This window comes from Rhipicephalus sanguineus, unplaced genomic scaffold, assembly GCF_013339695.2.
Source record: "Rhipicephalus sanguineus isolate Rsan-2018 unplaced genomic scaffold, BIME_Rsan_1.4 Seq484, whole genome shotgun sequence".
In the NCBI taxonomy this organism is placed as follows: Eukaryota; Metazoa; Arthropoda; class Arachnida; order Ixodida; family Ixodidae; genus Rhipicephalus; species Rhipicephalus sanguineus.
The window spans coordinates 858,959-874,846 of record NW_023615352.1 but is presented as its reverse complement, the minus strand read 5'-3'; the positions used below and the strand labels follow the sequence as shown (position 1 = coordinate 874,846).

At 45.1% G+C, this 15,888-nt stretch overlaps 1 protein-coding gene across 3 annotated transcripts in view; it reads left to right on the top strand.

Annotated features, from left to right (window-relative positions):
* The window catches only part of LOC119377510 (acyl-CoA:lysophosphatidylglycerol acyltransferase 1), a 74,644-nt gene extending 59,020 nt beyond the window's left edge, over nt 1–15,624 (top strand). For 2 of the 3 annotated variants that reach the window (XM_037646938.2, XM_037646936.2), the window contains exons 5-7: nt 1,847–1,962; nt 3,994–4,157; nt 9,760–15,624. In XM_037646938.2, coding sequence (XP_037502866.1) covers nt 1,847–1,962; nt 3,994–4,157; nt 9,760–10,032 — 553 coding nt within the window. In that variant the 3' untranslated portion in view covers nt 10,033–15,624. The remainder of the gene's footprint in view (nt 1–1,846; nt 1,963–3,993; nt 4,158–9,759) is intronic. The other variant, XM_037646937.2, reaches the window with a different exon arrangement.
* The last annotated feature ends 264 nt before the right edge of the window (nt 15,625–15,888 follow it).

Below are 15,888 nucleotides of genomic sequence, written 5' to 3'. Positions count from 1 at the left end.
CATCAATTCCTTAAGGTCGCTGGAAGCAAATTCCAAGACTCACTGTGTGCTAATCTAGTATGTTGTTCAGTGTGCATATCATGATAAACATACAATCTGCCGCCTGACGTCGGAAAGGAAGTCTTCATTTCTAGGGATGGGGGTGAATAGTAAACTTGCTGTTCGAAGCGAATTTGAAGCAAATAGTGATTTGGTCGAATAATTTTTTATCGAATAGTTTGTATATTATATAGCACATGTTGTAAAGGAAAGTGAGCACTTTTGTCATGACTCGACTAACTTGCGCAATATTTTTGAGAATTGGAACTAGGCATGCAGGCATGTCACTTCTCTGGTTCAAAGTGAAGTGGAGGCAGCTTTGAATTGCAGTAAGATTTGAATAGCAGTAGGGTGCAAGTTATAAGCAGTAAAATACATTTTAAAGGGACCCTGAAGCACTTTTTTGAAATTTCGTCAGCGCTTAAGCTGACAAAATCATTCGCACCACCAATTAAGCAACACACCGTGTATCAAGGCAGCTACGGGCATTAATAGCTGTAACCTCCTTCTCCCCGCTGCTTTGCCTCCTCAACTCATGAAACACGCAGGCGTTGCTGGCGACCGCAGCGCACTCAACGAGTTGAGCTTTATCGAGTGCTCTTCGCAGTGCGCCCCGTCGGCCAGCACAGACGAAGTGTGCAGAGTGGTTCTACTCCGCCAGGTGCCGCCACACTACCAGCCATTCTTATTTTAGTCTCCCATACGGCCCCAATCTGTAAAGGCATGCGGACCAACAAAAAAGTGTTTGAGAACGATACCCGATAAGCGTAAACTCGGGCACTGTGGTTGTGTCTTCAGGGCTGAAGTTAGAGCCGCAGACGCGTGGTTGCTGGCATTGACCGGATAGCGAGGGCTCGACCCTCACTACTGTGACGAGCTGAAGCGACTCCGCCCGTCGGATGCCTTACAAGCCTTACCCAATGTCGCATGTTTAGAAGTCGCCAGTCGTTAATTTGTGTCTGAATAATGAAACCTTGAGACAAACACTGTCGCGCGGCTTGGGTCAACCTGGAGCACATTGTAACGCAGGCAGACGACGCTCGCTGCCCACCGGAGGTTCAGTGACGTAGACTGGACATATTCAATGAGATTGGCCCCCGGTGCTACGTAACATGGAGCAGTGCTACGTAGAAAGGGCGCAAGAAGTTGAAAACTCGCTCGGCTGAGGTGCTGCGATCTGTAGCGATTCACACGTTTAAATTCTCGTAATAAATTACACAGTTGATGCGGAGAGCTTAAATCGGTCTGCAAATGATTCTTGGGTCTTGCTTTACCAGCTCAATGCATCTATGCAAAGTTGTCACAACTGTTCCAGGTCCCTTTAAAATTTGCTGCACTTAGCGCATACAGGCCCTTGTAACACACTTTTAAACTTATAATGATAATTGAGTTGCACTTAAAACGTCGGGTATCGCTACTGTATAACTTCAGATTTTGAAGGTCTGAAAAATTCCTTTCTTGATTTTACAAAGTTCCCGATTTAAATAAATAATGAGAGCATGGTCATCGCTTCAAATCAAGTTTCAACTGTGTTCGACGGTAACGAACCTCAACTGTTCACGAGCTCATTTTGCCCATACCCAGTTCGATACCCCGAGTGACAGCAGTGACCAAGCTTGCACACATTTTTTTGTATGTCTTTATTTTTTTGTCTTTGATGCTTTATATGAGGGCCGTACATTGTCCGCTCCGCCTTTTTGACACCGGTTAACTTGGCGTATAAGCTGCGAAAATACCCTGCACGAAGCGATGAAGCATCAGCACGGCGGTTGTTGAAACATGGCCGTCTATCTTTCTCTCTCTGCAGGTATGCCAGGGCCAATGGCTACCCCATCCTGGAGCACGTGACGCTGCCGCGTGTGGGTGCTATGAAGACCGTCCTCGAGACACTCTCGTCCGAGAATCTTGAGAAGACTAACAAGGGTGAGGGAGAAAGACCGTGCCATTGATAATGGACCTTTGAGCACCGAGCATAACATTCTATTTGTTTGTTCACTGGGGTTTATGATGTGTTTGGCAGGGGTAAGTACACTGTGTGAGTGCCATGTTTATTAAGGCTGAAACCTCATATGCCTCGTTAAACGCGAAAAGTGACCATCGGTATAGTTGTCGTAGTCAAAACAAATGGTACCAATAGTCATTGTCGAAGAAGATGATGGTAATGATGATAATTGAAGACCAGAAAATGATGATTTAATGATGATCACCAGATAGCCACACCGGATGGCTTTGACATTCAAATCGTGAATGCGTAAGGGACCTTTTTCTGACACAGTCTTGATTTTAGAGTGCATGATTTTCTTGCTCAGACACCAAAAATGCGATGCTCGCTATGGTACATAGCCGTGCCAGCTCGGTTTTCATACTTCAAAGGATGATAAAAGTTGATATGCTGGATATTCCATTCACCAGCTTATCACAGCAATATATTTAGACATAAGTGATGAAGTGATGATCAGAAAATCAGCGATGATCAGAAAATCAGAAACGACCTAATAAGTAGGGATGGGCGAATAGTAAATTTCAGGTTCGAAGCGAGCTTGCAGCTAATAGTGATTTGGCCAAAAAATTTCAAATACAATAGCTCAAATAGTAATATCGCATATTATGAAGAAAAATTAGCATTTTTTCAACTAACTTGCGCAATATCTTTAAGAATTGAAACTAGGCGTGTGCAAATGCGACTTTTTGAGTTCAAAGTGAAGTGGAAGCAAATTCATTAGTGGCATGATTTGAATGGTAATGGGGTACAAGTTATCAGCGGTAAAATACGTGACGCTTAAGGTTTGCAATACTTGGTGCGTAATAGCTCATATAGCATGCTTTTAAACTAGGCTTGTGCGAATAGTCAATTTTTGGTTCGAAGCGAATAGTGATTTGGTCGAATAATTTCGAATCGAATTTGAATAGTATATGTCACATATTATAAAGAAAAATTAGCATATTTGTCATGACACGACTAACCTGCACAATATACATTTTTTTAATTGAAACAAGGCATGTGCAAATGTCATTATTTTTGGTTCAAAGAAAGTGGAAGCAACTTTGAATAGTAGCAGGATTTGACTTTCGGTAGAATGCAAGTGATAACCTGTAAAATATGTTAAGCCTTAAAATTTGCTATACTTAGACCATATAGGCCAGTATAACGAGCTTTTAAACTTAAAAAAAATGACGAATCGATGTGAGGGTAATATGTCCATTTAACCTTGAAGTGGGGCTTCATGCCAGTGCGGATTTTCCCTGGCAAAGTGTATTCATAGTATAGCACTCCTCCACTGCAGTGAAACTACCTTTACAGGGGGTTACATGTGGACTAATATACACCCATTTGTTCATTTTGAATACTTCGAAATTTCTAATAACTTAAATTCGAATGGAAGCGAATTCGAATACTGTAATATTCGTTCAAATATTTGCAGTGCTCGAATATTCGCACAAGCCTATTTTAAACTTAAAAAATATGATTAATAGAGGCAGAGGTAACATGTGCACTTAACGTTAAGTGTGGCTTTGCGGCAGGGCGGATTTTCTCTGGATATGTGGTTTCTACGGCATAGCGGCCCCAAGCTGCAGTGAAACAACCTTTTCAGGGGGTTACATGCCATGAAATATACTTCTGTTTGTTCATATCGAATGCTTCTAAACGTGGAACAATTTAAATTCGTGCCGAAGCGAATTCGAGTACACTAATACTTGAAAGGCTCGAATACTCACCCATGCCTACTAATAAGGGCAACAGGACATGAAGCCAAGGAAAGCGTGGGGGACATTATTGGTAGTAATTCTTTCGCTCCAGCCAATGCATGTTAAACTGCATCGAGAGGTTTTGCAGGCCCGATCAGAAGTTCAGCAGAATTTGGTACCGAGTGCAACAAAGGCTTGCCGTGAAACAGTGTTTCACGCTGCTCTCTGCTACTGAACTGTGCATTCTCTTTGTATGGACACCTGCAGGAGAGGAGCCAATCAAGTGGGTGGTGGACATCACCATTGGCTACCCAGACATGGGCAAGCCCCTGGACCTGTTTGTCATTTCGGGTGGTTTCCGCAAGCAGTGCGTCGTCCACATGCACTATCGGCGTTTCCCCATCTCAGAGGTGCCCGTCCACGATTCGGAGGTGAGGGGGGTCATTGAATTTTCGTGGAAGGGGTGTGAGAATAAGGAAATTTCGTTACCAAATTGCATGTGAATATTTAAAGAAAAAACAACCAAAAAGGTTGCCTCAACGTTCACATTCAATGTACAGTACTTTTGCATTTCCGAAGCGGCATCAGATGTGATGCTTTTGTAGAGTGTAATACAGTAGAATCTCGGTGGTACAAATCTGACTGACGGAATTTCGGTCTGATACGAATTAGTAAAATTCCCCGGCCGAAATCCATTGTGTCCACTGGGCCAAAATTTTGATGATCCAAACTCTTTTTTTTTTTTTATATCGCAACGGGTGATACGAACTTCGGTACTGAAGCCGTCAAGCGATGACCGAGAGCAGCGTACTCTGAAAGCTTCGAAAGTACACGCGTGGCCAGTGCACATACAGTCAGAACGGTGGGTACCAACCAGTGTGGACGAAACCGCGGTCACTATTGACGCGATCACGTACGGCGACGACGAAACCCCAAAAATACGTGTCAGAGCGATGCTGCTTGCCGCAACCGCGGCGGACAAAACCGCGGAAGACTCGGTCATAGATAACGATGTAGTTCTGAAGGCACAAGCTCGGCCTGAGCACACGAGTGAAAACGGAACTACCGTTTGCCGCAACCACGGCACACGAAACCGCGATCACTGTCGACACGATTATGTATGGCAATGACAAAACTGAGTGATCTCCTAAAGTGCATGTGCATCCAACACGGAGAGTCAAAGCAATGCTGCTTGCTGCGAACACTGCGGACAAAGCCATGGTAGATGCAATCGTAGATGGCAATGAATGATGTAGGTTTGAAGGTACGTGCGCATTCAGCGCACACAGATTAAAGACTAAACTACCGTTTGCCACGACTGCCGTGCACGAATCCACGGTCGCCATCCACGATATCATAGATAAGCGACAGTTTGCAGCTCCAAAGCTACGTGGCTAACGCAGCAGTAGATTGAAGGCAATAAACTCGTAAAAAGGCGCGAACCGTTTCGGCGTTCCTGTCGTCCTTTGCTTTATGACTGTAGTGGAGTGGACTTTAACACTTAGTTTTCAGTTGGCCTCACGCGAAGCTCTGAACGTGCGTTAGTGGCAGCCAGCTGTGCTGTTCCTTATCGGTCCATTCACGGGTGTCCCTGAAAGATGTACGCGAGTCATTTCGACGCAGATGAATGTTTTGTGCGTATATCATTGTTTGAAAATGAATTTTGCTAGCTTTTTGGTGATGCAGTCGATCCCGGATAAATCGAACTCAAGGGGGACCGCGAAATAGTTCGATATATCGATAATTTGGAATACGAATTATGCGTATTTAAGGCTTTAATTAAAGCACTGCAGGCCTCGACACAGTTTTCCGAAATCGTAAAAAGTGGGAACATAACGATTCGCTCATATGTGCCAAAGAACAAGGCAAGAACTTCTCCTTTTGCAAGTTAGCGCACTTTATTCCGCATGCAAATAGTCCATAAACTTGTCTTGCTTCTTGCGCGCTGTGAATTTATTAAGTCATCGTCAATATCATTGAAGCTTTACAAATAAGTAAATTCAGCACCTTCGGCCACAACAGCGGTGATCGACGCTGAACGCTGATGCGAGCTCTGTAGCGCGGTAAAAGGTTTAGCGGTGGCAGCGGTGGCTGGCATCTTCAAACCGCACGGGTCCATTTCCGCAGCACCGGCAACGTTAGCTACGACCTCGGCATCGATGCAAGCAGAAACAGCTACATCGTTATCTGCACCGATAAAGTCACTTGCTGTGCTCCCGTCCGATACGGCGCCCGGAAACGCTAAGTCACAAATTTCACTACTGACGCATCGTACGCCGTAGTCGGCAGTCATGACGCGCCCAAAGTCGTCACCTGGCACCAAGGCCCGTAAGGAAACAGTACACGACGGTGCTTTACTTGACGTTGTTCCCAGCACCGGTCATCATTTTTATCGCTACGAGCGGGACAATGTTTAGCTCGACTCCCGAATGACGATTTATCAAGAACGAAGCAAGAGTACACATGCCGCAAGAGACAACGCTAACAACGCTGCGCTGCACGAAGAACATTTCTCCACCATCGACATGTTAGCGATACCGATGGCACTTGTGGCTTTGTAGAAGGCAGCCGCTACTTTGGCGAGAGATGCGAAAAAAAGCATAGCCTCTGAGACCTGCATTTTAAAACCAATAACACTAAAAATACGTCACTAGGTTGCGGATCTCGAAGGCTATGCTTTGCGGGCCCGCATGCCATCGTGCGCAAACAGACAAGGAAGGGAATGCAAACATTACAACAACGCTGCCAAGCCACTTCGAAGTCTCATTTTGGTGCCCTCGGCAATCAGCCTCTTTGAAAAACACTAGCCCATGTGTTAAAACCTGTGGATCGCGCGTCAAATATACCGGTGAACTGACAAGCTGCGCAACGAACTAGAGCAACGCAATTTAGTCACCTGCGCGCGACGAGGGATTGGAACTTGCAAGAACGCGGCCGAAAAATGATCAATAGTTGTTAGGAAAAATGCACTTCCTGGGCTTCGGCGCGGAGCAGCGTCTGATATAGCGGATGTTTCGCTGTGCGGGAGTTCGATATACGTGCACACCAGCCCCATACTTTTGCATGGGATATTCAAGGGGATTTCTCAACTGTTCGATATAGCCAATAATTCGATATATCCGAGTTCGATATATCCGGGATCGACCGTACAAAATTTCGGCTGATATGAATATTTTCACTCCCCCTTGAGATTCGTATCACCAAGATTTTACTGTATATATTAACGCATTTATGTGCTGTATTTTATTGCGTAATGACTGCACTTCAGAAATTACAAAATTTGTTTTTCTTTCTGACATGATGATCGCCCCCGAATTCGTCACAAGACACCTATGGCATTTTTAAGTTTTCCTCGAGCAAGAGCATGACCCTTGAGATCTGTATTTGCAATCGAAAGATGGTACCTATGACGTATTTTACAAATCACTTTGGGCGTGCGCATTTGCCAAACATAAGGCCTCGAGACCTGTGTCTGTTGCCCAGAGAGCTGTAGCGTTGACATGCGCTCATCGTCATCGGAGAAGCTGCCATGCTTCCCGAAGTCTGGTCAAGATGCCTTTGCGTTTCCTGTGTTTGAGTTGTCGTGCAAGTGTGCTGCATATGTTTAGTTCTTTAGCGCTTCCAATTGTTCGTGACAACAAAATGATGTGCAGTTGTTACGGTTCTGTGAATGACCCCATTCTCATATATAGTAAAACCTCGTTAATTCGAAGGCCTCGGGACCGAGAAAAATATCCTAATTAAGCGGGATTCCCAAGTATCTGAAACAACGCGAAATCAAAGAAATCAGTCAGAAACCGAACCACTTGTTCTCTGCTTAATCCGATGAGTGCACAACATTAAACACTGTCGTACACCACTAAAACAAAAGAGCTGCAGTGTGCACTTGCGTGAAAGTAAGGCCACAACTTGAATTGCGCAGCTTTATTTATGGTGGTCACGTTTTGTTCTTGCATCATCATTCGCCGAATTAAGAATCGAGGTTGACTCGTAACATTCTGCGAATTTCTGTTGCCGTTGTGCATTGAGGCAACAAAAGTCTTGTAAGTCGATTTTATCATAGAACAGCTGCATAATTTGATCAAGCTCATAGCCGCATGGCTGGTAACTGTGAACAGCTCCAAAATACATTGGTCAGCAGCTCGAAACTTATTGCAAGTGTGCCGTTACCTAAAAAAAAAACTTCATTTGTGGTAAATACACTTGTTCTGGTTGCTTTTGCTGAGAATTTATCCTATGCACTGTCCAGAAGAGCTTCATTCATTTCTGGGTCACTGACCTCCGTATTCACGAACCTAACTTAACCTTATCCTTATGACTTAAGTCTCCCTTAACCATAAGTCCGCCCTTAACGCGTTTCAAGAACGAACCTTGTACTTATCGCAGAACTTTCCTTGTACTTATCGCCGTCATAAGTAAGGCTCGTTAAGGTAGCCTATGACCTACCTTAAGGCTTCCTTGTAGACACACAACATGGCGGGGGAGAACTTTGCGCAGTTGGTTGATTATATTGTGGACCGTAATAAAAAATATTGAACGGCACAGCGTATGCATACGCGTACCCGCCGCGGCGAATCCTCAGTGGAACCCGGTGGAGACCTACGATGGGCACGAATTTCTGTGTCGCTTCCGCTTTAGAAAAAGTGCCGTCAAGAAGTTGCTCGCAGTGCTGCCTCTGCAGGAAAATACCGATGGTGGTGGTGGTGGTGGTGGTAAACATTGTATTCAGAAACTCACAAGATAGCACACACACCACAGAGTACACTGTTTACGAAGTTCGTTCACGTTCATGGCCCGAAAGAAAGTCAACAACGCAGTACCTCACGGTACTTGTTGACGAGATCCGTCAAGACGCCGCGACATGGCCGCGATGCCGCACTCTTCGTCGTTGAAGTTCTCCTGATGCGTCGTTTCATAATGAACGCAATTTAAGAAGGCAAAGACTCTAAACCACTCAACCAATTGCATAAATCAAGTGTAGTAAGAAAAAGTGAGAGATAACGATAAACGCTGAAGCGAGCACGAAAATACCATCAACGAACAAAACGTACGTGAGAAGACGTCGAAATAGCAATCGTGCTCTCGCGGCCCGACTGTGTCGACGGGGGGTCAACAAATGTGGCCAGACAAATAATGTGGATTTCACCAAAAGCGGGCGGTGCCTTAGCAAACATTTTTGGTGTTTACGCATGGGTACTTTTGCATACCATTATTGGTTTCTTGCAATGAAACTAATTTATTGTTGCTCGAAGTAATCATTTTGTAACAAAACTTTACCTACCCTGGCTCCCAGGGCACATACTTGACGAGTTAAGGACGCCTTCCATAAGGCGCACTTATGGCAAGATAAGGCAGGTTTTTGAAACTCACCTTATCCTTTTCTTATACTTATACTTTTCTCTTCCTTTCGTAAGTAGCCTTACCGCGATAAGTTAAGGTCGGTTCGTGAATACGGCGGTGAGACTCAGCTCTGCGATGTCCCTAAACAAGTGGCGACGTCTTTTTTTTCCACACTGATCGAGATTTTTGCTTTCCAGATAATTGAGAGTTTGTTGTGTTTTTGTTTTTCTCAGGCTGCAGCAGCGTTATAGCCAGCTATGAATGTTTGCCAGTAAGAATTTTAGATGTCAACGATCATACTGGTAGTCTTTATTGTACGGCGTGTGCACAGTTGTCTAATTAAACGAAAACATGTGCTGTGTCCTGCAACAGCTGATAGCCCCTTCCCAATCTTAGTATGCTTTTATGCATGGCACCAGTGTACTAAGGTGAAAGTGGCCCATCAAGCGTTCTGAACATGATAGATCAGTGTGCGATTGTTCGCACGCGCAGTTGGCTAGTTTGGCCATGTTTTAGGCTGGCAGTTGGCTTTACTTGAGACTGTTAGTGATACAAGAACTAAGTGTTCTGCCTGAAGTGACAAAGGCCGCGGATATTTTCAGCTTGGACAAGCAAAAAGTACGCATTGCCCGGATTTAGGCATTGCAGCAGTTTGAATTGAGCGGCTTTAAAATATTTTCGTTCGCTTCTCAGGCCCTCACGAAATGGCTGTACGACCGGTGGGCGGAGAAGGAAGACCTCTTGGACATCTTCTACCGAACGGGACGCTTCCCGGGACGTCTCCACCGAGGCAAAGGGGAGGAGGAGGACATCGGCAAGGACCACCCCGCACCTCTCCGCGAGGCGCCCCTGCGCGTCGACTTCAACATCGTCTGGATCGTGCTCGTGCACGCCTTCTTCATCATGTCGACGTTGTTCCACGTGGCCCTGTTCCGCTGGCTCGCCTCGCTCGTGCCGTTCTGGTGACAGTTTCTTCTCGCTGCGGAACGGAGAGTGTTGAAGCTACTGTGGTGCGGATTTCTGCGTGATGGTTGCACTGCGTGACAAGGGGGGGTGGGGGTTTCAAGGGGCGCTCTCAAAAGTGGCAACGCCATCCCGCTTGGGTTCTTAAAAGCGTGTGTCCCCACCTCTCGTGAAGGCTCGATTCCTACGGGGCGGCGGAGCAGTGTTTGAGGCTGGTTGTGAGGGAAGAATTTCTTCTTCTTGGGGGAAGGGGTGGAGCTCCTTTGCTGTTGAAGGCTCTTGGAAGAAAAGCACGGTTGCAAGTTCAAATGTACCGTGCAGTGTTCGATATTTTCTCGAAAGCCCTGCGAATCTGCATGTGTGTGTGTGTTTGCATGTGTAAGTGTGTGTCAGGCAATCCCATGAGGAAGACCTCGGGAAGGACAGTTAATGTCTGGAAATGCTTGCGAGAGGGCGCTTTCGGCTGATTGAAAACTTTAAAGGATGTGCTGGGAATACGATGTGTGAAAACTTGAGCTCACACTTCAGAAGGAAACTGAGAACGGCTGTGGAAAGTTGCAAAAGGGACCTGGAAAACTGGGAGATATCCCACTGATGATTCTAGTTGGGAGGCAGGAGGAAAGTTGATTGCAATGCCCTTTGAACTCGGGACCAGCAAACTTGAAACTGGGTTGTACTCCTATCGATAGGACCAGTGGGAGAATGCGCGTGTCGCCATACGTAGCTGAACAACCTCAGAAATTCCTGCAAGAAGCACCTGGATATTTACTCAAGGCCGAGTCATGAAAATGGGCTTTTAAAACAGTCCGTTATAACGTCATATGTCGTAATGAAAAAGTTGCGAGGCTGCATACATATTTCGAAGTAAGTTGCATGACAGATAAGACAAGCTTAGTTCTGTTTAGGTTTTTTGCATTGAGGGGCCATCGTCGCGTTTTTGAAAACCTAAGCCTGTTGGAGAGTCAGAAACTACATTCATGTTGCAGGTATACCATAAAAACTCGTACACAATGTGAACATCAGTGTAGGTAATGCAAAGAAAGCTATATGCTATCATATTTAAAGGCCTAGTATTGATCTATGTTCTTAATGCAAACCTGGATATTTTCAACATTTGTGGCTGCTTCTAGTTGCACCAAAAAAAAATATGACAAGTCACATTAGGAATCACTAGCTGATCTCTTATCTTTACCGTGCTTGAGTCGCTTGAGCCAACTACGGTAGGGATCCTGCAAATGTGCTCTGTTTAGCAGGAATATTTGTTTACAGCACCGTCATACAAAACAATCCGAATTAGAGGCAATTGTGCCATATAAGCAGCTGTTTGGTTTAAGCGAATTCAATCTACCAAGATTTTATTATATATCTCAAAGTTGAAGCCTAACGAGAGGCCTAAATTTTAGGGCAAGTTAAGGTAATGTTTATGTGTATTTGCAGGTGGTGATTTATCGCTGTTTTCACTTGTGGCCTGAGTTATCGTCGCTCGATTTGTCATTGTCAATTCTGTTCATGGTAAATTTCTATGCACTCGGGCATCCATGAAGTAAAAGACTCAGATAACGAGAAGTTTGCAAGCAAGTTTGTCGGAGGCTTCAGTCTTAAAGAGGAAGACTTTAAGATAATGTTTATGGTAAAAAGATGAAGGAGGAAATGGAAAGACGGGGATGTTAGCCAGTTCTCAGGCCGGTTGGCTACCCTGTGCTAAGCACCTAAAAACCATTAGTATCTGGAAAGATGAGGTTGTTGTAATTCTGAGTAGCATGAATCCAAGGACAATCCTTACTCTCTTAGTGAGCATTTATAATATTCTTAGTACTCTGGCACCAGCCTCTTAACGTAAAATTTGAACACAAAAATTGCGGTGAAAACCCCTTGGTGTGGAACCGTTTGGTGGAAAGAGCCTGGAGGCATTCACTTGAGACTCGGGGAATGGCATGAAAGCATCTGCACTTGTGATGGTGCTTTTGCAGTGCGCTCAATATTTAATATTTCCTTAGCTGGGCAGCCGCAAAATCTAGTGGGAACACAAACTTCCTCGTTAAGCATACTGATTATAATCAAACTCGTTTCATGGCAAGAGGAAAAAGTTCAGGAATGGATAAACGACAGCTCTGCTATAGAGGGTGACACTGAAAGGCCTCTTCTCCCCACTGCGAGCGCAATCAGGTGCAAGCATTCGGATAAAATGCGATATTTGGCATTGTATAAAACATTTTTATTGCAACGGTTGAAACTTACTGAATACACATTATGGTGTCACAGTGTAAAATACGGTAGCATAAGAGAAAAAGAAAGAGCGTCTCGCCTGACTCTTCCTCACTGACGATGATTTCAGGTAGCTAGGCTCCGTGCGACGACTCCAGCGTCGCTTCACGACCGTGCAACTCATTGGCGACGAGTCTGCCTCGATGTAGTCGACAAAAACGTCCAGGACAATCGCGACTGTGCCCAGATTGTGTCTGTGTGATGACCTCGTGACTGTGTTCGTCAGGACCGTCGCCTTGCGGCCATGAACACTTTGGATGCCTGCAACCGAGCAACAAGAATTGGACGGGTACACTTCTGTTCCGAGGTACCTTGCAGCCATGCTGTCGTGCTTGGCTTCAATGACTGTTCATCTCTCGTGTTGAGCTCGCGGAAAATGTGACGATTCGACGGCGGTGCCTGATGATTTGACCAAGGCATAGGGGATTTCGTGCTGTACCTTACTGAGATGTTCTGGAGGTTTCCCGGCAAGACGGAGGTACAGTTCGCTGGGCTGTGATCGGTTTAGGAATTGTTTAGCTGTTACTTATCAGTTAGTTTTGTCACAAGAAAGTTTTCAGACTGCTGTGGACTGAATTATATTGCATTTCGACAAGCCCAACTTTTTCTTTCACTGTCAGTGTAAGAGAGTCGAGGGTTGCAGCTTGAGCATTTCGAGTTTTGAAGGAGCAAAGTTTTTGAATCGTGGGAGTGAAACGCACAGGTATCAACTGTGAACTGATTGCGGTGAATTGTGTCTGCTATTGCAACGTTCTTTTTTTTTTTTCCTCACGCCTTGTTTCCAATGCACTGTGGCAGAGAATCCGACACGATTCACTTGCTCATCGGGAGCACTGCTTTTTTTAACCTGTGCAGCACCTAATCTTTGGCCACAAAAATAGCACAGCACTATTTTTCACTTGTTTTTATGGAACTTTGATCCTGGGAAACATATCCCAAGGCATACAATGATTCTCAATTTTTGAAAAATAAAATGGTTGTCCTTAGTCAAGTTGTTTGAGCTGTAAGGGAGGCATTTGCTCGCGTTCGTCAAAATGCAGCCTTGTTCAGTCATCAAATCAGTGCCATGTAATTTGTTTTAGCCATTTCCTCACTGCAGCGGCTTGATTTTGAATTTCTGTGCTGGTCACGATATTAAGGGCTCGTTTTTAGGCTTGTTCATTCAGCAGTCGTCAATGTTTTGGTGCGTTCGCAAGTGTTCGTGCTTCTTCTCAAGACCAAACAGCGGAGGGCACCAGTGGTGCCCCAGCTGATGTAATATGTAGCTGCTATCATTCGGGTGGCGATGTTCGTGGACACCCTGATGCAGGTCCACCGTACAAGCAGCTGGAGCTGACCTATTTGAAAGTGCTGGTGCATCTCGGAGGTGGTTGCACATTCGATAAGATGATGATAGTTCGCACAAGGACCAGTAGACAGGCAGATCTAAGGACACTACGCATTACCTGTCAGTAGTCTGTGCAAGGGAGCCTAGCCTAAGTGTACGTGCAGCGCCTCGAAATGACCACTTCACGGCGCTTTAGTATGTGTAGGGCCTCTAGCATTAACACCGATTAGTTTAGCTGGATTCTTCGCTCTTATAAATGATGGCGCCGTAGCATGCACTTTGCTGGTCAGGAGGAGATATCGATTGGCCTGTGCAAAGTAGGTGTAGTCTGTGGCCGAAGGGTTGTTGTATCTTTTTCCGAGTTTGCACCTCGTGAGCAGCTTTCTGTGTCCAAAAAATTGAATAATAAAGTTAGGCTTACTGCTGCACGTGCTGTTGCTCATGGTTCAACACTGCTAGAAATGAATGAGATGTAGTAAAGCAGTGCAAAAAGTTATTTGGTGCATGTGCATGATAGCAGTGCACAGTTTTCCGTGGTAAAAAGAGGAAGAGAAAGAGGGGAAACGCAGAAGGACATACTGCATGCAATTCTTCGCCAATCTTCTACAGTGATTGTGAGCCATGGTGTCTAGGTGCACTAGCACAAGGCCGCCCTCCTGCACTACGTCATTCTGCATGCCTCTTTCTTGCAATTTTTTAAGCGTACAACTCGGCGCTACGCAATCATAAAATCGCAATTAATGCATAGGAATAAGAGATATTCGAGGAGGGTTTTCAAGGAGGTCCACATGTGAGGTAGTACTTTTACTGTGCACTTAACTGATAAGCTGTCGAGAGTCTATGCTTTGTAACCAGATTTGTGTACCTGGGCAACTGGGAGGTACGGTTCAAATTTCTTTCAGCTGCAACTCGTACCATAAGCAACGAGAGTGTGGCATGAGATGCACAGCACCGTTTTCTAGGGCGCATTCTGCCGTCTATTTGTTTATAGCACCGGTGAATTAGGGAATGCGATAATTTTGACAATAATGTGAGACTCTTAGCAAGACTGTTGTTGCCACAGGTGTAGCGAATGGCTGTTCTTGTTATCAGCTCCAGCACCCTACTATGAGCAAAATTTTTGGGTGTACTCACGAGTGATTTATGCCCAGCGTGTTCTTGCAAGCTTGCTGTGAAAGCGGTCCCGTAAACGAAATGTACCGCCATGTCCCGTTGATCTTGGATAGTGCAAGGTTCATTACGTTTGGCTAGAGTAAAAGCCCTGAGGCTGCAAAGTGGCCGGCATGTTTGGCGAATCACTTGCGAGCTGTGGCTAGAAAAGTTGGCACAATTTCGAGAGTTTTATCTAGGGTAGAATTCTGGCACTCCTCACAACTGCAGCCCCTTAACGGTGTATTTTTGCCACGCAAGAATCTCAAATGCATGCACTTGGTTCCATGTTGCATAGCTGGTACTTGTGTTGGGAACCTATGTGCGTGGTACCCACGTGCACCCCAAGTACGTAGGTGTTGGGTGTGATGATACCCGTGGAACTCCTTGCTGTGAAGTGCTGAGCATGCAGCTTCAACTGAACGCATGGAAGATTCATGACAATAAGAGTTTTGTGGCAAAGTTGCACCTAAGGGGGAGTACTCGAGAGTGTAGATGCACTTTCAACAAGTCTCACAGTCGCATCGTAGCTTACAGATATTAAGAAGGCGAACTACGCTTCAGTGCATTATGCTTGCGAAAAGAATTGCATTCACATGAGTAAAATGAAGGAATGAAATGTCGATTGAAGCCATTGATTTCCTTTTGCACTTGCACTCAGCAGTGCCCGTTGGCTCCTCATGATTTGACTGCCGCCGTATGTCTTGTTGGTATTCCAACAAAAGTTTGTTAATTATGTTTCAGTGCTATTGTATTTGCTGTAAATAGAAATGCTTCCTTTCTTTTATTTTGACTGTATGTCTTATCAACATGTTACTTTCATACAGAGAGTGCATAAAATTCCTCAAATTGTGTCTTGTGGTTGTTCGACTCTTTGCTGACGTCTTATCACGCACGTGAATGTGCTTGATTTTTGTTGGAAATCCGAACAATATCTTCTGCAGATGCCGTGTACCGGATTTCTCACTAGTCATGACCAGTAGGGGCAAAAAAGAGCATCTGCAATGAGCGTCGGGTGAAATGAACTCCCTCCATACTCCATTTTTATTTAAATAGCAGTGCGCTGCATATTCTTAAAGGGACTGTCCACCGTCCTTCATAGTTTTTCTGTTTTGTAC